At 46.7% G+C, this 25,039-nt stretch overlaps 1 protein-coding gene across 2 annotated transcripts in view; it reads left to right on the top strand.

Annotated features, from left to right (window-relative positions):
• The window catches only part of GRAMD1B (GRAM domain containing 1B), a 169,739-nt gene that overhangs the window by 36,938 nt on the left and 107,762 nt on the right, over window positions 1-25,039 (top strand). For both annotated transcript variants that reach the window (XM_045860157.1, XM_045860156.1), the window contains one exon: window positions 7,145-7,222. In XM_045860157.1, coding sequence (XP_045716113.1) covers window positions 7,145-7,222 — 78 coding nt within the window. The remainder of the gene's footprint in view (window positions 1-7,144; window positions 7,223-25,039) is intronic.

Here is a 25,039-nt window from a genome sequence, read left to right as displayed (position 1 = left end):
AGCCAAAGAACTTACGTATACAACCAATGGACATGAACTAAGTGGGTGGGGAGGTGGATGCTGGAGGGGGGATACAGGGAGCAGGGGGATAAAGGGGATAACAAAGTTGGAAAAATTTAAAGAAGAAAACATCATAGTTGAGAGTATAGATTCAGGGGTGTCCTGGGCTGCATATTGCAGCCCAGGATGGCTGTGAATGCAGCCTGGTACAAAATCATAAATTTACTTAAACATTATGAGATTTGTTTGTGAATATGTTTTGCAATGTATTTAATGTGTGGCCCAAAACAACTCTTCTTCCAGTGTGGGCCAGAGACGCTCAAATGCTGGACACCCTGGAAAGGTTACTGCTGTGGAGGGAGTAGGGACGCATGGCGAACACAAGCAGGGGCTCTCACTGTGTCTGGAGAGACCCCTGGCTTGCTCTGTGAAAGGGAATCAGTGGAAAAGGAACTGGAACTGCTCACTTTAAGCAGTTGGGTAAAGGGACCAGGATCAAGATGATCGTCCAAAATGATTTTGGGATCATCTATGGACAGTGGCTACTGGTGAGTGTGTGGCATTTGAGAACTCTGCAGCTTCCCAGCATTTCCCTCCTCCAAAGTTAAGGTTCTGGTTTGGGAAGCAAGGGGTTTTCTAAAGGCAGGAGGGGCACAGGGAGCTGAGGAGGAAGGAAGTGGGGTACAGAAGTCTGGCCTCTGAGACTCTACTGTCCACAGTATCAGTGGATTCTCAAGACTTCAAGTTCTGGGAAGCTCCTTGGTTACTCACATCACCACTAAGTGACCTGGGTAATTTGCATTTTCTCCTGTAAGAGGGCCTAAGATTTCCCTGTGAAGCTAAGTAGTGATGGAAGCCGAAGAAACTACTAGAATGTGGGAAACTGGAAAAAAGCAGTGTGTTCCTTTAGCTAAGAGCAATTGAAGAGAGGTTAAGCTAACACAAGTTCTCCTTCCCCCTTTTTTCAGACCCCTTTGAGAATGTAATGGGGTTGGTGTTCTTTTAAGTGTGTGTGCTGAGAGGTCTAGAATTTTACTGGGGTGAGGGATCCTTTACCCTTTGTAAAAAGATACTTCCCTCCCCCTCCCTCCTTCCTTCCTGCCCTCCTTCCTTCCAAGACAGAGACATAATCATGCGTACAAATGAAAGAACTATTAAATAGAGAAGTGTTGATGAGTTGAAATGAGTTATAAAAGGTATGTGTTTAACTGGAATCTGAACCCCTGAATTGCTGACCAGGTAGGCACCTTGCAGGTTCCCATGGAGCCATTAAGCAGAAAGTCCTGCTGACACCGTAAACAAATAATCAGTTTTCACCCAGAGCACACTCTTTTCTAATTAGTTTTTGAAAATAATCAGGTGTGCTGTGTGAGAAGCTGACAGTCATCGGCAGTGCCCCCATCACATCTGTTTACTTATTTCCTATTCTTAGACTTTCCCACACTTGCCAGATGACAAACAGAAACTATTCTCTTTTATTCTCAGCTTCTGTGCAACCTGCCTTTCTTCTCCCACACATCTTTTCTACTTAAACTGAATGGGTACAATCAATGCCAGAGTCATCTCACAGGTGTGTGCAATTCAGCCTGAAAACACAGCATCCCTTTTGTCAGTGATGGCGTGAGTGATTCTGCTTTTCAGGTCAGGGTCTCTCAACATTTTCACCATAAGGGTCTCTCCTATTGTCTTCCTCCCAAGCATTTAGTGTTTGAAAATACTTATGTGCCAAACTAACTGTGAATGTTAAGTACAATGGATGCCCGCCACTTTGGTGGACCCACCAAGGCCCAGGCCCTGTCTGTAAATGATCTCTACCATTTCTAATCCTCACGGCAGCCATCGAAAGCCTGTGTGTCACACCCGTATCCAACACTTAGGAAAGTTAAATATTTTGCCCGTTGTCACCCTCAGTGGCATAGTTTGAACTAGAGCTTGTGTCTTTCTGACTCCAAATTCTGTATTCAGATGTTGTGATTGGATTACTCACAGTCTGATCCTTGACACCGAGGTACGGCACCATCCCAGTCCTCTGGGCACTGGCTAAAGGGGCACAAACGTCTTGGCCAAGGTTGCAGGGCTGGGAAGAGCCAAAGCTGGGGCAAAACTCTCTCTGCCTGTCTCCATGCTGTTTCTGTGACTATAATAATTCATTTCCTCATTTCTATTCTTCAAAGACATATATCAATCAAAGCAACTTTGAGGCTTCTGAAGATTCCGGTTAGCATGAGGTAATTAATTGATGCTAACACACTAGGTTGCTCAGATTCAGCCAAAAGCAAAGAAACGTGATAAATTAGTCCACACATTTAAATTCGTGGAGATAAATGCACAGTTTTCATTAGACTCAGGAAATACTAAACTATAGCTCATACATCCCCATAGCTGCTTGGAATTCCCTGAATGTCTCAAAACCCCTTCTGGACTTAGGAGGCTGACCATGAGAGAAAGAGCTCTTCCTACTTAGGGAGCACTGACTCAGTCTCCACAGCAGTGCCTGCACTGTCCAGAGGGCAGAAGGATACCTCCCTGTCCTTTCTTCAAGGGTCCCAGGTCGGGGGAGGGAGGACGGGTGAGCAGTGGCATTGTGGGAATCTGGCAGCTGGCATAGCCGAGCTTCCCGGGTTAGCCTTCGAGTTTCTGCCCTTTGAAGTGTGCTTGGGCTCAGATTACAACGGGTTTTTCTCAGTTCTTCCTTTGTAGTGTTGCTAGTCCAATGTGACCATAGAGGATAAGCTCTGAGCGCTAACTGGCTGATGAAGAACAAAACTGGGGTTCCAGATTCATGTCATTTCAGCTGGTTTCCCACAGGAACATTCTGGAATTTAAAGAAGCACTTTCCCCACCTAAGTAACAGAATTTAATTTATACAGCAATTTTTACCTGAAGCTTGAATTTGCAACAGGAGGAATTTGAGTCAGCCCACATCTTCTCTTGCTGCCTTGGGGAAAGGCAGCGGTTGCTTATATAAGTCCCCTTCCTTGCAGCCGTAAGCCAACATTCAGTCATCTGGCACCCAGGTCAAGTCATTCCACATTCTTATTTAGAGGCTTCTTTCAGCTGTTAGTGCCCTCCGCTGGACTTCCTCCGAGTTCTTCTCAACTTCCATCAGCTGTAGAGCCCAGACTGGCCCTGTCTTACCAAGGCCTTGGCTGGCATGGAGGGGTTGGGAAGGTGGCCTTGACCCCTGCAATCGCCCTAGTATGGTTGTTGCTTTTTTCATGAGCTCAGGAGACTTATTGATTCATTTAGGGAGCATGGTGAGCTGCCTGGTATCCAGGTGGTCTGTGTCATCTGAAAAGGCTCATATAAGAGTTTATGGGAGTCCTGGCAGCTGTGGCTCAGTAAGCTGGGCGTCGTCCTGCAAAGCCAAAGGTCTCCTGTTTGATTCCTAGTCAGAGCACATGCCTGGGTTGCAGTTTCGGCCCCTGGTTGGGGTCCATGCAAGAGGCAACTGACCGGTGTTTCTCGCTCACACTGATGTTTCTCCCCTTCTCTTTTTCCCTCCTTTCCCCTTTCTCTAAAAATAAATTTTAAAATATTTTTTAAAAAGTGTTTATGTGAGAGGATGAGGCAATATCTGAATCTCTGGACACTCTGCTGATCAATATTATTTCATAGGGTTAAGTGGAGGAATAGTTGGCACACACCTCACTGATTTCAGATTGTTGAAAAGACAAGGACCAGGCCCCTCCTGTGGGCTTTCAGGGAGGGAGGACCCTGTGCACTGACAGCTGTTGCCTTCAGGGATTACCTGCAGTTCCTACTGCTCAGTGCTCACCTCTCTTGACATCCCCCCAGCAGCAATTCCTGCCATCAGCACCGCACCGAGTAGGGCACAGTGACTGCTGTGCCTCCGAGACGACGGGCTCTTCTGGTCCCCATCTCTGAGCACAGGGCCTGGCATGCGCTGGCTGGGTGGCAGTGGAGCTGAGCGGGAACGCCTTTTCTGCTCAGGCTGCTTGTCCGGAACCTCTCCAAGTTTCGAGTGTTGGCACACAACTCCTTGTTGTGGAGAAGCTCTTCTCTTGCCTACCCTGCAGGGAAGTGCTCTCTCTCTCTGCTCTCTGTTTTGGTAGCATTTCATATCTCCTGCCAAGAGTTATCCTTTTCTACTCTTACACGTAGTTATGTATGTTGATGCTTACTTTCCAGAGTGTAAACACCTTGAGAGAAGGATCCTTGTCTGACTCGCATTTTTATTTTCTGTGACCCACCAAGCAATGCCTGCATGTGGCAGTACCAGCACTTACACAGCAGTTAACACGTGCGAGGCACTGTCCTCCCTGCTTCACACGTGTCCATTCTTTAACCCTCACAGTAGCTGCACAAAGTACAGACTGCCGTGAACATCTGTCCCATTTTGCAGCTGAGGAGAACTACACGGAATGATTTGCTTAGGGCCCTGTAACAGGAAGTGTGGGAGCACATGCCAGAGTCCAGACATCCCCACCCTTTCCACACTCCTCCTGCTGGCCCTTGCGCTGGCCAGTGCGCATAGAGGGCATTGTAGAAATACTTGTGGAATGCACATGAGCTGACATTGCTTAGTTATTTGGAAGCATAAGCAGTTGAAGGTGATCCATTGTTGCTTCCACTCTACCATCTGAACTGTTTTCTAAGCAACGGCAAGGCCAGAACCGGTTGCCAGAGGTTGGTTGGTCCCGTTTTCCTTCTGGAAGTGCAGGATGGGTTGGCCTCCTGGGGTTCTGATTTGGAAGTCAGCAGTGCCATCTAGTGGGATAATTTGCTAATATCAGTCCAGAATTATTTTTCTGAAACTGGTAAATCGTTATTTAGTTCTGGGATCCTCTTTATTAGCTTCACTTTCAGTTTTGATTGCCAGAGGGAGGGTAGGGTGAGAAGGAAGAAGCAGCTCATGTCAGGAGTGTCCAACCCCTGGGCCGAAGACTGGATGTGGCCCAGGATGGCTGTGAATGTGGCCCAACACAAAATCGTAAATTAACTTAAAACATGATGAGATTTTTGTGTGATTCCGTGTCACAATGTATTTAATGTGTGGCCCAAAACATCTCATCTTCTCCCAGGTTGGCCCAGAGACACCAGAAGGTGGGACAGCCCTGGGAGGCCAGGTCTGATCTCTCCCTTGGTGAGGCATCTCGCTGATCCTGTGGTTCAGGGCAGGGTGAGCCCTGTTGGCAGGCTCCAGACTCCCCACCCTGCACCCCCGCTACTGCTCACAGGCGCTCCCCACAGCCTAGACTGTTCCTCCTCTCTGGATGCTTGCCTCTGGAGCTGCGTCTGTTTTGAAATTTGAGCTCCATTTTCTGTGGGTTACCTGCTGTAGTATAATCCCACGTTGCAGAGAAGAGGGTGCTGGATGCACAGAACCGGTCAGTCGCACTGTAAGAAATCCCACGGGTGGACAACATGGAAGTATAGTTTTGTCATCAGAAATTTTTAATGTGCAAGTGTGGGAGACCTGGCAAAGGGGAGAGGACGAGTGGTCACTCCAAAGCGAACAAGCGGCACAAGGCACTCTGTGTCAGCCTTGTCACAGGGCCATCCAGCCTTCTGGTGTCTCTGGGCCACCCTGGAAGAAGAAGAGTTGTCTTGGGCCACACGTTAAACACATTGTGTCATGTAATCACACAAAAAAATCTCATAATGATTTAAATAAATTTACGATTTTGTGTTGGGCCGCATTCACAGGCCTGTGGGCCACATGCGGCCCGTGGGCCACGGGTTGGACACCCTGGAGAGTGAATGTGGAGAAAGGGATTGTGTCCCTTCTTAGTTCTTGCCACACAACTGAGGGCTTTGTGTGTGGTGCTCTTCTGGTACCTTGTTTGAAATTTTGAAATAAATTGCTTCTCAGTTCATTTAGTTCTTGTTAAAGGAACAGACATCTGTGCATGCTTACAAGTGTAACCACAAAAACCCTGTGCTCCTCTGACTCCAAGTGTGCAGCCCTGGAGCCGCGTAACCCACCCCAGGCTCAGGTTGTGCCCCGGCCCGCCCTCCCCGGGGCTCCAACCCCAGGGACTGGCTCTAGTGTGTTTCTCTACGGTGGACAATTCCGTCAGAACAAGGACACAGTTTTGGTTCTACTGGAGCCTGGGTTATAATGATATGTAAGGTGATGGGAATTGATTATTAAAATCTGTGCAAAGCAGGGGTTTGCTACCTTTTTCTTTAAGAAGACGGGGGTGAGTATTTTAGGCTTCGTGGGTGTAATGGTTTCACGAATTCAGCTCAGCCTTCCTCTGCCATTAGAGCAAAACAGCAGCCATAAATAGTGTGTGGTGAATGGTTTTATAACTCTGCAGTTTGAATTTCATGTAATTTTCACATGTCATGAAATGGGTTTTTTTCCTTGTTTTTTTCCCCAACCATTTAGAAAGGCAAATACCAAAAAGAAAAAAGAAAAAACCAAAAGGCAGATACCACTTCTCAGTCGGCAGCACCAAACACACTGCTGCAGGTCTGGCCCCGGGGGCTGTAGTCGGGGACTCCTGATTAGAGGCCTAGAGTAGTTAATAATTAGCAGATAATAAAAACATGTGCTCATAAGCTCTGTGTTTCGTGTCGTGAGGCGTGTGGGCAGCTTTTCTCTGTCCGGAGTCCGTGGAGGGCTGCTGCCCGCGGGGCTGTAGGGAGCTCGAGGCTCCGCCCTCCAACCCTGCGTGCCCTCCTCAGCCCTCCCTGGAGTCACAGACGCAGGTCAGCTACCCCCATCCCGTCCAATCTCTAGTCCTCCTGGAATATCCCTTCCTTCCAGACCTCTTCTTCCCGTCTCCGCCCTGCCCTCCCGCAGTCTACAGAGCCCTGAGAGTCTGGTGAGGGTGAAGGATGGGATGGCCGTCCCGGGTCCTACCGGCAAGAGGCCCAGGCCCGGAGGGCGCTGGAGGCACATGTTCGCCCAGCTCCTGCAGCCAGGGAAGAACCAGGACAGACACTTCCTCTTCAGCTTTAGGTGTGTTGGGTTGGGTATTCACCAAATTTGTGTCATTTCTCAGATCCACTGAGGTCAGTACACTCTCTGTACAAATTGACTTGACACGGGAACTTGCATTTTGAAAGTTTTGTAAGCCCGTTTCTTTGTCAAGTGGAGTCTCTGTGACCTCCCCTGGGGTTGGGAAAGAAGCTGGGTGCTAACGGCCGGCCGTGTCCTGTGTCTCCGCAGCAGCCAGCAGAGCAGCCAGCAGAGCAGCCACGACGATGACTCCAGCAGGTTCCTGAGTCCTCGGGTGCAGGAAGAAAGGTGAGGGCGGATGATGGGGTGGGTGACGTGGCGGAGGCAGGTAGTGCATCCCCAGTGAGTGAGCCAGAGCTGGAAGACTGCAGAGAGGTGGGAGACTGCTCACAGACCGCTTCCAAGGGAGGGACTGACATGAAGGGACAGAGCCTACAGGCTCTGGTGTGCGGTAGGGGAGCCAGCACGATGGGCAAGCCAGATGGGTGGGCAGGACTTCAGAGTGGCCTGGGAACTTGAGACCCCCTCTGAAGGCTCCTGCAGTGTAGACTGGGGTGGAAGGGGTGTCTCATGCCTGAGGAAAGCTGCATGTGTGGCTCCCAGGGCAGCAGAACGCCAGGACCAGAGTGGCTGCAGGTGTCAGGGGTGAATGGGGAATGAGGCAGGAAGCGCAGGGCGCAGTGTGCAGTGAGAATAAAGAAGCTCCCAAACTCTCCTCTGCAGATTTGAGGAGTGATTGTTCAGCCCTCGGGCTGTGAGTGTTGCAGGAAAGGAGGCCTGGCCCAGAGCTGCTTTGGCTCACTGGGAAGTCAGAGAAGAGGGGCCTCAGAAACCCAGTCAGAGGGTGATCTGAGGACCAGCTGCTGCTGCCCACTGCTCCCTTGGCTGCAAGTCTTGTGAGGATCCCTAGAGTTTAGGAGACACGTGCCTGTGGGGGAAGGGGAGGGGGGAAGGGAAAGCATGGACATGCTCCCCAGAGGGAGAGTGTGTGCTGGGACCTTTGTTTTCAGGGTTTTAAAGGCTGAGAGTTATTCCCTTAACTTCAGATAAATGAGATTTATTCCCTTAACTTCATCTCTTTTTGGGTGTGGCTGGCAAATGGCATTAATTGGACTTCTGTGATCCGTCTCCCTGAGGGGGGTGAGTTAAGCTATTTGCCCTCTGGTTAGGGAGGAGAAGTGCAAAGCACTTACTCTCAAGTGCCCCTCGTTAGGGGAGATAGGACTTCCTGGATGGCTGTAAACCACTTCTCTGTCTCTGTCTGCCCGTTCCACTGTCTGCTGCTTGGCCTGGCTCGTGGGGGACAGCCAGCCCCTGTTACATGGTGCCAATGGACCCCAGACAGAGCTCTGTGGTCACAGGTCGCCCAGTGTGCAGGGAAAGTTGGCTGCATTGATGTTAGAGAAAAGGAGGTCTCACCTGGTGTCCCACAAGGCTCTGCTCTTGGTCTAGCTTTGACTACCATTTCTATCAGCCAACTGGATGAAAACCAGAAGGTGCTTTTACTTCATTATCAAACTCATGGCAGACACACAGTTGAGGGAATAGAAAACACCAGGATGACAGAACTGGATTTATTATTTCAAATAGAACTATGGGTAGAAACAAGGAGACTTTCATGTTTAAAATCAATGTGCGATTGCATGTTTATATTACACTTAAGTTGCACATTTATAAATTCATATGAGAATATTTCCCAAGTGTTGGGTCGTCACTGGGGGCCAGCAGTCCCCAGCAGTGACAGCATGACAGGATTTCACATGAAAAGGGGTTGAGGGTTTTATTTACTCATCAAATATGAGCCAGTAATAGGACACAAGTATCAAGTGACCTTTGAAAGTCCGAATTCATTAACAGAAGTGTGATGGAAGAGATTAAAAAGAAAAAAAAGTTTCACTGTGGTCTGTTCTACTTTGGCCATATCTATGTATTCTGTCCAGTTCTTTGGCAATGGGTACTGATAAATTAGAGCCCAGAAAAAAGCAATGAGGGGGATACAATATCATTATAAGGATTGGTTGAAGGAATGGGGCTTAGCCTGGAAAGGAGAAGGGCCAGGGTGACTAGTAACAGCATTTGTCAAGTATCTGAAAGCCTAAGAACTAGAACCAGAGGGCCAGAAGTTACAGGGAGAAGAGTTTCAGCCCGGAGTAAGGAAGAGCTTTTCCATGATGAGATCAGATCTTCACTACAGTGGAACAGGCCTTGTGAAGCTGTGACCTGTCCCCTCCACACATGGGTTGAAGCCATAGCTAGCTGGGGTATCTAAAAGCATCTGCCCTGGGCCAGAGGCTGGGACCTCTGGAACCCTGCTCCCTTTGTTTAGTTTATGAAGTTTTGTGAGTTCTGCCCTCAGTCTCAGTTGTTTTTTGTTCATAGTAACCAGAAGGAACAGTTCAGATCATCAGTTTAGAGGGGAGAGGCGTGGGGCCCCCAGGGAGTGAGACACTTGTTCAGATACTTAATCAGGGTCCTGTGGCAGGTCCCTCAGTCTCCAGAGTGGCCTGCATTCTCTTTTCAAAGCCTTCTGGGTTTCAACAGCCACACTCTCAAGATTAGAAGGGGACTCAGAGCGCCCCTCGCATGACTCCCTTCCCTGTGTGTGTGTGCCAGGCAGACCCCCTACTGCAGTCCTGAAAAAGGTCCACATGACAGCAAACGGGGAAATGTCTCCATGTGGCGTCCAAACCTAAGGGCTGCTGAGAACTTTTCCCTCATCCAGGCCATTTTCTGTCCTGAAGGAAAAGACCCCTAGGAACCACGACGGGGGCACTTCCTGAGCAGCTGTGCATCGGGGAGAAGGGCTGATTTTAGGACAGTAACACTTTTTGGGACACGGGGCTTATCTCAGAAAGAGGAATAATCCCCCCAGTTTTCTAGTAGAAAGCAAAATAGATCTAACTTCCCGAGGTATGTATATGCATGTGTGATCCATTTTTATCCTTCTAGGTAAAGTCAAGGATTCACATAAATAACACTAGTTCCTAGATTCAGCCCAAACTGGAGCAATTGTTAGGGTTTCGCAATAGCAGGAACTTTCAAACAAAGCCAGAACTGCAGAAAAAGGAGCTGTTTTACTAAGGGCCATTTATGTAACAATAACTGGTTTCAACAGAACATTACCAGTTAATGTAACAATATGAGTTTCAATAGGACAGGGTCTCAGTTAACCAGGAAGCCAGGAAACCTGTTAGTGTAGGAAAATTGAGACCTGGGCAGGTCTGGGGTGTAACCGAGCACCCAGGCAGGGCCACCTGCGTCACATATTCACTTCCGCCCGCAGGCACGGGGCACACACCTTGGTGAAGGAATGTCTGCTACTTACCGGAAGCCTCCTGGAGTCTGGGCTGCAAGATGGGCAGGAGCTCACTGTCCACTGGTGGGCACTGTGGTGGATTGGAAAGAGTGAAAGAAAGCCCTTAAGACAGAACAACTTAGCTTCAACTTTTACTGTGCCTTTTAAAAGCAATGTCCTTAGTTTTCCTCAACCATGGGTTCCTCATTTGTGGAAGTCTTTTCTTGTAAAAAGTAAATGAGACAACATGTGTGAGGTTCCTGGAACCTAGTGAGTGGTAGCTGATTATGGCTGTCATGAGACTTGCTCTCAGTCTCTAGCAGTTCTGTACTACTCTCTGCAAAACATCATTTCAGATACTGAGGATACCTGGGTTAGGCACGGTGTTTCTCCTCGAGAACCTTACTGCCTCATGGTAAGACATACCTACAAGTACGCAAGTAAAATATATTATAATGACATGCAATTATAAAACAAATTATACATTTGTTTACTAGAGTGCCTCAGCCTGTGCAACGAGTCTTGTATACACTTTTAAATAAAATCCTCTCAACAGCCCTGTCAAATAGATGCTATTATTATCTTCATGTTAGAGTTTAGGAAACAGAGACTCACTGGAGGTATGAAATTTGCCATTTGTGTGTGTGTGCATACTATGGGGAACTCCCTGGTTCTTGAGTATTTAGCAGTTTTTTAGTAAGTCTTTGGGATAGGAAGTATCTCTCTAGACACCACGCAGAGAGCGGAAAAATAAAGTGATTGATATACTTAGGTATATCAGAAGAAAACTATAGTTTTATTGGTTTTTACATACCTTTGCCTGTTTGTTAGAATGGTGTACATTATGTTATTAATGAAAAATTTGATAAACAATTTAAGTACAGTTAAAAATATTTGCCCTAGAGAAACACAGGTACTCTCACAGGTACTCTTCAGGAGACAAAGGTGGGGGAGGCCTGGGGTGAGGCCTGGGGAGAGGTGGTTTCCAGAAAGACCCCGTGCTGGCAGGGTGGGGCTTCTGCTGAGAGTTGCAGGATGAACGGCAGTTTGTCTAGGCACCGCCGCCCTGCGCAGGAGCAGTGATGTGAGATGAGAGCGGGGAGGTGTGAGACAACAGTGTGTGTTCAGGAACTGCAGATACTTCAGTGTCACTGAGGGTTCTGAGGGAGGAGGTGCCTGGGTCACTCCCAGTTAGTGTGGGAGAAAAATCACTTTGGTCCTGGTGTGGAAGATGCATTTCAGGGGCAAATGCCAGCCACAGATAGGGAAGGAGTGAGCCTGGGGCACTTGTCGGCACTCTTCATTCCACATTGAACAAGTATTTATTGAGCACTCTTGCAGGCATTGAGGTTACAGCTGTGAACAATGTAACTATTGTCCCTCCTTTCATGGTGCTTACTCTTTAGTAAGGGGAGATAGATAATAAACAAGAAAACATCAAGTAATAATTGTGCTATAAAGAAAATGAGCTCTGGCTGGTGTGGCTCAATGGACTGAGTGCGGGCTTGTGAACCAAAGGGTCACCAGTATGATTCCTGGTCAGAGCACATGCCCGGGTTGTGGGCCAGGTCCCTGGTTGGGGGCCTGAAAGAGGCAATCCATCGATGTCTCTCTCACACATCGATGTTTCTCTACCTTTCTTTCTCCCTTCCACTGTCTCTAAAAATAAATAAATAAAATCTTTTAAAAAATGAATGAGGATGACACCTTGGACCCAAGCATTTTGAAATTACATTGGGTGAGAAGGGATGATTAGATGTAGTGACATTTAAGCTGAGGCCACATGGGCACATTTCTGAATTGTGGTATAATAGTAAGGATAAAAAAAGATGGATGCCCCAGCTGGTGTGGCTCTGGATTGACCGTGAGCTGTGAACCAAAGGGTCGTGGTTTGATTCCCAGTCAGGGCACAAGTCTGGGTTGTGGTCGAGGTCCCCAGCAGGGGGTGTGTGAGAGACAACCACACATTGATGTTTCTTCTCTCCCTATCTTTCTCCTTCCCTTCCCCCCTCTCTAAAAATAAATAAATACAATCTTTTTTTTTTTAAAAAAAAAGAAAAGATGGAACCAATGGAAGAAATGTATTTAATAAGTTTGACAAGACTTGCATCTGTGTTGAGGAAGGGTATTTAGTGTGAACCTGAGGTTTCCAGTTTGGGCAGCAAGTAAAAGGCAGCACATTGTCTAGACATTGAGTGCCTGCCTGGGCTGTGATTGTGCTTCCACTGCATGCTGTGCAATCTTGGGCAAGTCACTTCGCCTTTGTGCCTCACTCTCTTCGTCTATAAAATGGGTTAAATATAGTTCATACCTCCTAGGGTTGTTGAGGAATGATGATTAGTAGAGGACGCATACCTGGCACGTGATTAGTCTTATATATGTGCTTGCTGTTATTATTAATATTAATATTATGTTGTTTATTATTAAAATATTTGATAAAGGGGGAGAACTTTTTAAAAATATATTTTATTGATCATGCTATTACAGTTGTCCCATTTTCCCCTCTTTATTCCCCTCTGCCCTGCACACCCCCTCCCACCCACATTCCCCTCTTTTAGTTCATGTCCATGGGTGGTACATACAAGTTCTTTGGCTTCTACATTTCCTATACTATTCTTAACCTCCCCCTGTCTATTTTCTACCTACCATCTATGATACTTATTCTCTGTACCTTTTCCCCCTCTCTCTTCTTCCCACTCCCCACTGATAACCCTCCATGTGATCTCCATTTTTGTGATTCTGTACTTGTTCTAGTTGTTTGCTTAGTTTGTTTTTGGTTTTTATTTTTTTTAGGTTTGGTTGTTAATAGTTGTGAGTTTGTTGTCATTTTACTGTTCATAATTTTGATCTTCTTTTTCTTAGATAAATCCCTTTAACATTTCATACACTAAGGGCTTGGTGATGATGAACTCCTTTAACTTGACCTTACCTGAGAAGCACTTTATCTGCCCTTCCATTCTAAATGATAGCTTTGCTGGATAGAATAATCTTGGGTGTAAGTTGCCTTTCATGACTTTGAATACTTCTCTGCAGCCCCTTCTTGCCTGTAAGTTTTCTTTTGAGAAATCAGCTGATAGTCTTATGGGAATTCCTTTGTAGGTAACTCTCTCCTTTTCTCTTGCTGCTTTTAAGATTCTCTCCTTATTTTTAATCTTGGGTAATGTAATTATGATGTGCCTTGGTGTGTTCCTCCTTGGGTCTGACTTCTTTGCGACTCTCTGAGCTTCCTGGACTTCCTAGAAGTCCATTTCTTTTGCCATATTGGGGAAGTTCTCCTCCACTATTTTTTCAAATAAGTTTTCAATTTCTTGCTCTTCCTCGTCTTCTGGCACAATGGGGAGAAATTTGAAGGGCAAGAATGGTAGCGTGTTTAATTTAGACATGTAGAGTCTAAATTCCCCATGGAGAGTGTAAGTGGAAGAATACACTAAGTGTGGGGGCTACAAAAGTTAATACATTTTCTCCCATCTTCTAACTTCTAGATAGACTAATATATAATAAATTAAGAGACAGATTGATAGGAGAAAATCAGATTTTAATTCCTGCACATAGGGGATTTGCATATGCACGAAAATTCCAAAGGCAGTGAGGCAACACTGGGCATCTATGACATTTGGGACAAAGGAGAAAAGGAGGGAACAGGGTACCAGATTTCAGAAGTGAGAATGGGTGGTTTAGAGGGAGCTGAAGAACAGCAGGAATTCGTGTGGCGGGCACATTCTTGCTGGGCAATTCAGAAACAGTGGGACACAGAGGGCATCTGGCTAACAGGCGCCTGCCTGAAGCCCTCCTATTTACCATACTTAATGCAAATTAGGCTAAGGGGAATATCCTAGGATTTCCTTTCTGAAGTGTGTTTTTCTATCTGAATCTCAGATGGGAAAGCGGGGAGGATCTTTTATTTCTTGATAAGTAGTTTAAAATAACTATCTCAAAAGGCAGCTTCAATGTGACTAAACTTTGGTTCCCTACACCAGCTGTCCCCAACCTTTTTGGCACTAGGGTCGGTTTTGTGGAAGAGTTTTCCCATGGACTAGGTAGGGGGGAAGGTTTCGGGATGATTCCAGCAAATCACATTTATTGTGCCCTTTATTTTCATTATTACTACATTGTAGTGTATAATGAAACAGTTATGCAACTCCCCATAATGCGGAAGCAGGGGGAGCCCTGAGCTTGTTTCCTGCAACTAGATGGTCCCGTCTGGGGGTGGTGGGGACAGTGACACCCGGAGTGTGTTGCTTATGTCCAGTCTACTCTGTACTCTCGTTTTGGTTGCTGTCACTGCAGAAAACCTGCTTCACAAAGACAGGATATTGGAAATGGAAGCAGGCTTTCTGGTGCTTTTGTGGCAATCTCAGGATATTCCACCTTGACTTTAATCCAGAACGTATGGAGATTTGAAGTTGTCTCAAACATACTTTGAAGGCCACCATCATTTGTGATCTCAAGCAGTTGGTCCTCTTTTAGCAAAATATACAAAGTTGATTTACCTGGCTCATTCACAAATGGTTCGTAGGTCCATTCCTTCCACTTCAGGGGTCTTTTGTGGTTGGAAAGTGATGTTGAACATCTTTTGAAAGCTGAGACAGGTGATCACACACCAGCTGGGAGAAAGAAGGCCCTGACTCAGTCTTTTTCAAAATCTCTGCTATTTGAAACATGTCAAAATCCCAATGTTCACTCATTGCCCTCATAATTCCAGTTTGGCTTTGAATGCAGCATCTTTATCAGCTGACTTGAACACAGTTGTCATTCTACCCTGAAGTGACAAAGTGAGTTCATTGAGCAGGTCGAATATGTCACACAAGTAAGCAAGTTTTGCGACCCATTTTGTGTCACTGAAATGTTCTCCCAGTGGTGACTGTTTTTATAAAAGAAATCTCTGGAGCAGCTCTTGTAACTCAGAAACTCTGGCCAGTGATCCACCTTTAGAAAGCCACCTCACTTCTGTGTGTGAGAGAAGACGTGTGTGCTCTGCGTCCATCCCCTCACAGAGCTATGTGAATAGACGTGAGTTATGGGCATGTAGTTTAATGTGGTTGATAATTTTAATGACATCCTGCAAAACGTTGTTAAGTTCAGGTGATGTTTTTCAGCCAGCCAGCTTTTCTCTGTGGATGACACAGTGCACAGACTCACATTCAGAAGCAGCCTCTGTGACCTGAGTAATGAAACCAGAAAGCTGTCCAGTCATGCCAGCTGCTCTGTCTGTGCATATACTGATGCAAAATTCAGTTTTCCTGATATGTAATCATTCAAAGATTTGAATAGTTCTGCAGCTGTGGTGTTGGTTGGCAACAAAAGTGCACATAACATATCCTTGTGCATATCCTCCTGAAAAATATACCGCACAAAAACAAGCATTGTTGCCTTGTTGTCAGTATCAGTAGATTTATCAACCTAGATTGCATACTACAGTGACTCATTAACCCTCTCTAACAATTGTGCCTGTATATCCTCTGATATTTCATCAATTTGTCTACTTCTGGTGCTAGCTGAAAGAGGAACATGTGCCACCTTTTGAACTGCAGCCTCTCCTGAAAGTTCATGACAAATGTCCTTAGCAACAGGATCAACTAATTCTTCACCAATAGTCAAGGGCTTCTTAGTTTTGGCAGTGTGGTTAGCCACCAAGATTAATGTTCTCAGTGCAGATACATTTGTAGAAATGGTGGCCTTCAATAATTGCTTCTGTTCTTCATGTTCACAATTTTTTCTTTTGGAAAATTCGAAAGGCTTGTCTTTTAATGCAGGGTGCTTGGTCTCCATGTGGTGAAGCCATTGTGAAGGTTTTGTGGCTTTGTTGGATAGCCGGTCACCACGTGTTGTACAAAGCAGGCTTGGAGAATGCCAGTCGCCTGTTGCAATAAACCCATAATTTAAGTAGGACTATTGGTATTTTCTTTTAAATGCAGCTTTCTTTTTGTAATCAGTCTTAAAGTCTTCTACTGTCTCATCATTGGGTCTTTTCCCTTTTCAAAGAAACTCTCCAGTGACATTTGTTTTTACTCATTTTGGCTAGGGTTAGGTGTGGGCTTACAAAACTGTGACAGAGACAAGTGCACAGTGTGGGAAAGAGGTGCAGATGGAGGTAGTAAATAAAATAATGGGCTGGCCATGCATGGACTAAAATAAGTGTCAGATTCTCACTTAAAGCCTGCCACCACATGCAGCTGTACATTTGAAGTACATCAACTCATTTGCCACTATAAGCCTCCCACCAGATGCAGCTTAATTGTCACTTGCCACTCACTGATAGGATTCTGATATGAGTCTGCAAGCAACTGATTTATTATGGTCTCTGTGCAGTTAAACCTCTCTGCTAATGATAATCTGTACTTGCAGCCACTCCCCAGTGCTAGCATCACTGCCTCAGCTCCACCTCACATCATCAGGCATTAGATTCTCAAGGAGCGTGGAGCCTAGATCTCTCACATGTGCAGTTCACAGAAGGGCTCACACTCCTATGAGACTCTAAAGCCACCACTGATCTGATGGGAGGTGGAACTCATGCAGTAATGGGGGTCATGGGGAGTGGCTGTAAATATAGATGAAGCTTCACTCACTTGCCTGCTGCTCAACTCCTGCTGTGCAGCTTGGTTCCTAACCGGCCACAGGCCAGTACTGGTAGTGATCTGTGGCCCAGGGGTTTGGAGACACCTGCCCTACAGCACTAAGCAGTTGGCTATACCTGTTTGGAGCTCAGGAGACAGAACTAAAACTGCTTGTTTGGACATGAGACTATAGTTGAGGCAAGAGTCTTGCAATTAGCAAAGTTCAAGCAGAGGTAAAGGGAGGAAGAATTTACAATAGACTGATGCCAATATAGTGAAGAAACTGAAATATCACAGAAGTAAGAAAGAAGTCAAAAAGATGCTAGAGACAGGCAGGATGAGAACCAGAGGAGACCTTCTGCAGTGGCAATTAGGGGGTCATCAGTGACTGGAGAGCAGCTTTAGAAGAGTTTGTGAGGATAGTAAAAAGAGATTGGACATGAAGAATTCACTTCATTCTAGGTGTTTGCCTGGATGAAGACATGACACCTAGTGGAGAAGCCAGAGGTGATTGGGGCAAATTTGCATTTTAATACAGGACACACAAGCACTTTTTAAATGTCTGAAGTAGAAACCTGAAGGTCAAGGATGAGACTTTTAGAGAGGACATAATTCATTCGTTCACTCAACAAACCACCAATTATGCACGTGTTCTCAAGTTTTCAGTCTGTGGAGGTGACCATATTAACACAACTGAGTGGATGACTGAGAAGATACACACTAAGATATGTGCATTAAAGGAAGGGAACTTGGTTCCATGAGAGAGTGTGTCAAAGAAGTTAGACCAGGACAGGAGGGACCAAGAAAAGCATAGGCATGCTCCACAGGGAGCTCTCACCTACTTGCTTTATCTTGAGGAGTTCTCTCTGTTTTCTAAAGGGCAGGGCATTTTAGAGGAGATCTCAGGAGAGGATCTTAATAGACTATTCATAAGCTTTCCAGGTGTGTCCTTTCAGGGTCCTGGTTTCCATTGATTGGTTGGTGCCAAGGCAGGGGGTCATTAGTCAATGCATCTGGTCCTGAGGTCGGCCATGACTTCGCTCCACCTAGTTTTGCTCCTTTTCTAGGCCTGGAGCTGAAACACAACTGAGTCCTAAATGTTATCTCTAGCTTGACCAAAACTATGCCTCCATGGTCAGCAGACCCGGGGCTTTGTTCCTAAGATTATTTGATGTGGGTCAGAACTTCATTGTCCTGAGTGCCCAGTGCTTAAAGGAGGAGTCATGCAAGGACTTACATGGGAGTCACATGAGGCTCTTGTCCAGCCCCCTTGTTTCTCCTCGAAGTGGGTCTGCCGCATGACTAGCGGTATGCTAGGGGAGGAAAGGTCAGGAGAGGGTCTGAACCACACAACCAGTGATATGAAAGGTTAAGAGAGGGTCTGAGTGGTACAACCAACCATATGAAAGTTCAGGGGATTTAAACCACATGACTAGCAACATGCTGGGGGAGGAAAGGTCACCCTGGGGTGAGGTCCTTGTTTTTCCAGTTTTGCTTGTTGCTAGGCACCTGGGGCTGTCTGCCCTGGTGACCTCCCGTACCTGACCCACTGGCCTTGCTCTGCTCATGTCTGTCTCACTGTTGATCACAGCAGGGTCAGATTTGCATTCTGAAAAGATGGCAGTGTGTAGAAAGAATGGAGGCAGCCCTGAACATAGAGATACCAGCTTGGGCAATTGAGGTTCTTACAAATAGTCCAGGCAAAGGGTATTGGTAGCTTTGACTTGAAATGGTGGTCATAAAAAAAAGGAAAAGTAGGTGAATTCAAGATATATTTAGGGGATAAAATACCCAGAACTTGGTGATGGATTAGACATAAGGTGTGAGAAGGGAGGCCTCTGGAGTTAGTCCTGAGATTCCAACTTGCTCAGCTGGGTGTTGCCCCCTATTGAAAGATGGGGAAGCAAAGTTTCTGGATGAAGCCAGAAAAGATATATCAAGATCACAAGTGAAAGGGTTAGCTTTGAACAGGAGATAATTGGTGTGGCTGCAGGGGAGTCCACAGGTGGGAGGAAGGTGAGGTCACCAGCAGCAGGATATATTTTTTCTGAGTGGTGGGAAATGAGATTGTCTCTTTAGATCATGGAAGGTAGAATGGGGGTAGTATGAGGTTGAGGTGTATTTAATTTGGCTACTTCTTATATTGCCTTTTCTCTGACTAGCTTACCATGTCTTACCAGAACTCACCATCATCTCTTCCAGTTGGTAATCTGCATTGCACCTGATTTATAGAGGTGCAGGGATAGAGGCCATGGTTAATTCTGCCCAGCACTTGCTCAGTGATATGCACTCTTTGGTTTGGTTTATTTATCTGTCTCCTACTAGCCCTTGAGACCCTGGAGAACAGGAACTGTGTCTGCTTTGTTTGGCACAGAGTAAGTGCTCAGCAGATGTCTGTAGAATTCACGAATGAACAAACGGGGAAACCAAGGTAACAGGATTTAAGCAAAAGGGCAGGTCCCTGGAGTTGAAGCAAGGCCAGAGAGCAGGCTCACCACTTCTAATATAGACCCAGCCACCATCTTCCTATTAAAGAGAAAAATATTTTCAGTTCTGCTTATTCTGTCCCAGAAATTGTCCCAAAATAGCACATTTGCAGAGCACTCTAGCTCCATCTACCTGCTTGGCCATGGTCCCTGGACACTCAGGTGATCCCTCCAGGCGGAAGGAGCCAAGCAGTAGACCCTCAGGGAGCAGTGCCCGCCAGCCTGCCCCTCCTCCTGGCACAGCAGCTGACATCACATGCAAGTACAGCTCCATCCTCCCTCTCTAAGGACAGGGGAGGAGAGGAAGCTCACCAAGAGCCCAGAGTGCTGCCAGGTGTTGACAAACGGAGAAGGGCTCTTCTCAGAGCTGTGTCCTGGGCCGAAGGCAGAGGGGATCCTGGTGATACAGAGCCTCAGGCTCCCCCACATCTCCCAGCCCTCCACCTGCTTCTGTCTTGTGTTAAACATCATTGGGGCTGGTGGGGGAGCCCATTGCAAGAGCCACGGGGGACCAGACCGCTGAAGGAGCCACAGGGGCAGCCTGTGTAGGCAGCTCTGGAGTGACCCCCAGCCTTCGGGGCCCCGGCTGCCATGTGACGGCCCCCCTGAGCCCAGCATGGTGCACACCCTGCACTCTGAGACTGTGTCTTGCAGCACAGCTGTGAGGCAGGCCTGTCACCACCGCGTCTCTTCCCTGAGGAAGAAGCTATTCTTTCTACGAGCCAAGTAGGTGGCAGGGGGCCCCTGGAGATTAGGGCATAAGGAATTGGCCCTGGCTGGTTGGGATTACCAGACACTTCTGACAGATGGGAGTGCTTTGGGGGTTGACCCCTGGTTTGGGGATATTGCAGCCCCTTGCCAAGGTATAGGGTCTCAAAAGGGAGATAGTGATTTGTTGCAAGAAGATGAAGGTGCAGGATAGATGTCGTGTGGCTTTTGGTGTGGATAGAATGCTTGTCTGTGTGTCTCTCAAGGAGGTGACTTCTTAGCTAGCTGGGATCATTATTTTCCTCTTTCATGGTGAATTACTTTAGTTGGCAAAGAACTTGAAGGTCCCGAAAGAAAGATGCTGTAGAGAATGGTGTATTCTGCCTGAGTTAGGGTGCCCTGGCATCTTTGGGGGTGCTGATACTTCCCTACAGGGATAGGGACTGAGGAGTGAGGCATCAGGGGTGTTAACTCTGTGCTCACTTCTTATGTCCACCCATCAGGGACTCGGCTCTGCCTGTAGAGCTGCTGGTGCAGGATGCTCGGGTGTCTGAGCACACTCCAGGCGGGGTGTGCTTGGTCTCATTTGGGCCCGACACCCGGGATGCTTGTAGTGTGGTGCTCCTTGCTGAACTTGCTGTCTCTTGGCCTTTGTGACAAGTAGAGGGGAGGAAGTATCCTGGAGGAGGAAGGGGTTCCAGCCCCTAGGATCAGAGTTAATTGTGGGTGGGCCATGGAGAGAGAGGGGCATACTTATGGGCAGATCATGTTATTTGTTTGTTTGTTTATTTATAAATAAATAAATGTTCCAGTTATTCATGCGTTCATTTACTCATGTAACAAATATCTATTGAGTACCCACCATGTGTCAGGCTCTGTAGTAAGGGCCGGGTACACAGCAGTGAATAAAGGAAAAGTGGTACCTGCTCTCATGAAGTTTAGGGACTAGTGGGAGAGACAGATAACAAACAAGTCAACAAGCAGATGCAATTATAACATGATTAGTGGTAAGGTGAAGAGTGAAACAGCTGTACTGAAAGGGAACGATGGCACACAGGGACTGAGGAGAGAAAAGGAAGAAGAAAGGTAGTGAGAGACAATCAATGGATTTCAAAAGTAAGTAGGGGCTACAGGTAGGAGGTGACTTGTCTTGATTCTGTCACTCACTCTCATCTTTCACACACACACACACACGCATGGACGCACGTGTACGTGCATACAGGCATCTATGCACCTAAGTGAGGAGCCAGCTGTTAACAAGAGCTTTGTCCCAGGGGTGGTCTCATGGCAGGAGTTTTAGGATGGTGAACCGGAACCGAGTCCTGACTTCTCAGGGACCAACTGCCCAGTGCTGTGCCTGCGCCCCACACCCAGGAGACGGCAGACAGGTGGTGACAGAGGCAGAGTCCTCGGATCCTGTGGTGCAGTGCTGGTGGTACTCTGCAGTTGTCAGGTGGGACTCAGGGATGCTTGGAGAACCTGTGACCTTTGTTTAAATGACCTTCATTTAAATGACCTTTGTTTAAATTCTGTCTCTACCACTTCTTGGCTGTGGTGCTTCACAGAATTGTTTTATCCTAAGTCTGTTTCCTTCCTTAAAAGAGGAGATAATAGCATCTACTTTGTGGAGACTGTGGGGATGAAAATGAGATAAAATGGGAAAAGCACTTAGCACTGTGTCTGACACTCAACAAATGGTACCTTTGTTATTATTTTTAAAAAATCATCTATTGATTTTTAAAGGGAGCAAGAGAGAGAAACATCAATTTGTTTTTCTACTGATGCATTCATCAGTTGCTTCTAGTGTGTGCCCTAACTAGGGATCGAATCTGCAACCTTGGTGTGTAGGGTTGATTCTCTAACAAGCTGAGCTACCTGGTGGGGATGCTTTTGTTATTATTATTGTCAGCAAGCAGTACAGTTGAGCCTGTGAAGTAAGTGGAAGGTGAGTTTTAAGCTACTAAAGAATTGTAGGTTGGAGAACTTGGTTTCGTTAAGCCATGAACCAGCCCCTGAGAGGTGACATTTTCTGACTCCTTAATTGCCAGGGGAAACCAGTCACGTAAACCCAGTCCTCACTGCCCCGGCTTATTTTCCATCTTACCACTAATCATGTTATATTCACATCTGTTTGTTGACTTGGTTGTTGTCTGTCTCTCCCACTAGTCCCTAAACTTCATGAGAGCAGGTACCACCTTTCCTTTATTCACTGCTTCGTACCCAGCCCTTAGTATGGAGCCTGACACATGGTGGGTGGTCCTCACTAAGTATTTGTTACATGAGTAAATGAACGCATGAATAACCATCTAAGACTTTTTGCTAGCTCTAACACTGTATGATTATGGGATTCTGTGACTGTGCCCCAAATCCATGTCTGCTACCTAGCCCTTACACCTCTATTAATCTCTGACATTTTCATGGTCATGGAAATGGTTCAGTTTGTGACCTCCCCCTCATGCGTCCTCCTTTCTCTGACTCACATACTCATTTGCTTAGGGCAGCAATTTCCCACCAGTGCACTGCAGGAGTTTTTAAAACATACAGTACCTGACTATTTAGTCAGGGGCACTGACCTCTTTTTCCTTAGATTGTCAAATAAAAAGTAACAACAGCCTACATAATTCTAGCTGTCTTGACTGACTAAATAAAAATTATAACTATTTTTTATGTCAGATCAGCAAAAAAAATCTTTTTTGGTGTGCCACAGAATTTTAGTGATTAGTTTGTGTGTGCCATGATATGAAAAGTGTTGAAAATAGCTGGTCTGGGGGACCGCTTGGGCTTGTGAAAGACAACATGCATAGCTGGGGTAGGGAAGGGGAGAACCTTACTTTAGGTCTGACTCTAGGCTAAGCTCTCACTTTGTGGGACAGGGTGGAAAAGCAAGTGGGCCTCCTGGCTCCCCTCCTCCCACAGTTTCCAGTTGCAGTTCCTCCATAGCAGTCTGGCTGCTTCTGTTGCTGTCAGCACAACTGTCGGCAGGTGTAGCCATCACCTGCCCTGCGTTTCTCCTACGGCTGCACTTCTCCTTTCTGCCCCACAAAGGGGATCATAAATTAGAGCTCAGCAGATGGCTGTCTCTGCTGACGCCATAGCTGAGATGTAGGTTTGGACAACTGGCTGGATGGTTGGTAAATTTTACTTCCTAGCTTCTCTGCTTCCTGCTGGGAGCAGTCCCACCTCCTACTAACCAGGGTGAAGGAGGCACTAGTAGGTGATGTCTCCATGGCGGAGGCTCCAGCAGACTCCACCACAGGCCTGTCCGGCTCTGGCTACATTCTTTGCCTCCCTTGTACTTCACTGTTGAGATGTGGTCGGAGGCCCAAACCCACAGGTTCTCTTCTCAGTGTGTCTTGATTCCTAGTAGCTCAGTGCAGCTATTTGCACAGGCCACTTGCTGCTTTTCCATCCACATGGTGAACAGGTCATTGCACTAGGAGTCACCGGGACTCCAGCTGGGTTGCAAACCTCTGTCAGAAGAAATTTCTGAACATGTATCATCAATAGAATGTATGAGTGTATTTATATCGATCATATATGTACACTACTGTACTAAATATTTTGTTTTTTATATAATTAGGCAGAAAATTTTAAAAGATAAGATTAAAAAGAAATGTAAGTGGCCCTATCCAGGTAGCCCTATCCAGGTAGCTTAGCTGGTGAGAGTGTCCTGATGATGTGTCAAGGCTATGGGTTCAATCCCCAGTCGGGGCACATACAAGAATCAACGAATGAGTATGTGAATAAGTGGAACAACAAATCTCTCTCTCTCTCTTCCCTCCTCCCCTCCCTGTCTCTCTCTAAAAATCAATAAATGAAATTATAATTGTGGCTGCTGTAGCTCAGTGGATTCAGCACACACTGCCAACCAAAGGGTCACCAGCTGGATTCCCAGTCTGGGCACATGCCTGGGTTGCAGACCAGGTTCCACAGTAGGGGGTGTGTGACAGGCAACCACATACTGATGTTTCTCTTCCTCTCTTTCTCCCTCCTTTCCCCCCTCTCTCTCCCTCCCTTCCCCTCTCTCTAAAAATAGATAAATAAAATCTTTTTAAAAATGAAATTGTATGTGTGTGTGTCTGTGTGTGTATATATACATCTCCTAATATTTTCTTGCTGTACTGCCAGGGTAAGTGCTCATGTCCCCTTGATAATGAGGAGTTCACCAGTGTTCTAAGACATCAGTCCTCAGCCTTTTCAGGGGTTTCAGAGTCCCATGAGCTGAGTCCATGTATAGAGTCCAGGACCCTTCTCTTCAGTTCTGAGTCACATGGACCTGTGCAGGCCTAGGAATTTGCAGTTACCATGGGTCCCAAGTGATGCCGACTCAGGCGGTCTCGGATCACACTTGGAGAGACTTGCCCTGTGCTCTGAAGCCTCCTGTTACCCAGCTCCAGCCAGTATCAAGCCCACAATTTAATAAGGATAGGACAGGGAGGGCCAAGTATCCCATTCCTGGCCTGTGACATCAGTTTCATGGAGCCTCTAGTGGACACTTGGAACCTTTCCACCCCTCGCCTGGGGAACTGGTGTCAGTGCACAGCTTCCATTTTCCCTGAGCTCTCCTGTGTGGAGCCCGGGAACCCCATTCTGCACAAACAGAAAGGTGGCTGAGGGGTGTATGTAATTAAATCAGTCACTTCATCTTACCTGCCACCAATGTATGTGGTGGCTCAAAGCTTCTTTTCTTCTCTTCAGTGTGAGTGGCAAGCAGCTAACTGCTGGGCTCCCTCCTCTCTTTGCCATTCTCACTTGTCTGAAGTGACACTCTTCCAACGGGTGTGGAGAGAAACCCACTGTGACCCTGGTTCAGAGGGCTCTGGGGCTGGAGAGGGCTGAGGGGTGCAGAGAGTCTGAGTGTCCCCTCCCTTCCATGTGCACACCCAAAATCTCCGTCTTGTCAGTCTTTCTGTGAGCCTGGTGAGTAAGTAGATTTCAGGGTTGGACTTCCGAAACTCTTGCTTTATTAATTTAGCTGCACAACAAACTTGCTTTGGGATCCACAATGCGAACAGTTTTACCTTCTCGGCTCCCTTCCTTCTAGAAGTGAACCACAACGATC

Source organism: Phyllostomus hastatus, unplaced genomic scaffold (genome assembly GCF_019186645.2).
Source record: "Phyllostomus hastatus isolate PE091 unplaced genomic scaffold, TTU_PhHast_1.1 phas_scaffold_193, whole genome shotgun sequence".
Taxonomy (NCBI): Eukaryota; Metazoa; Chordata; class Mammalia; order Chiroptera; family Phyllostomidae; genus Phyllostomus; species Phyllostomus hastatus.
The sequence above is the reverse complement of the archived record's forward strand: the minus strand, read 5'-3'. Positions and strand labels throughout refer to the sequence as shown.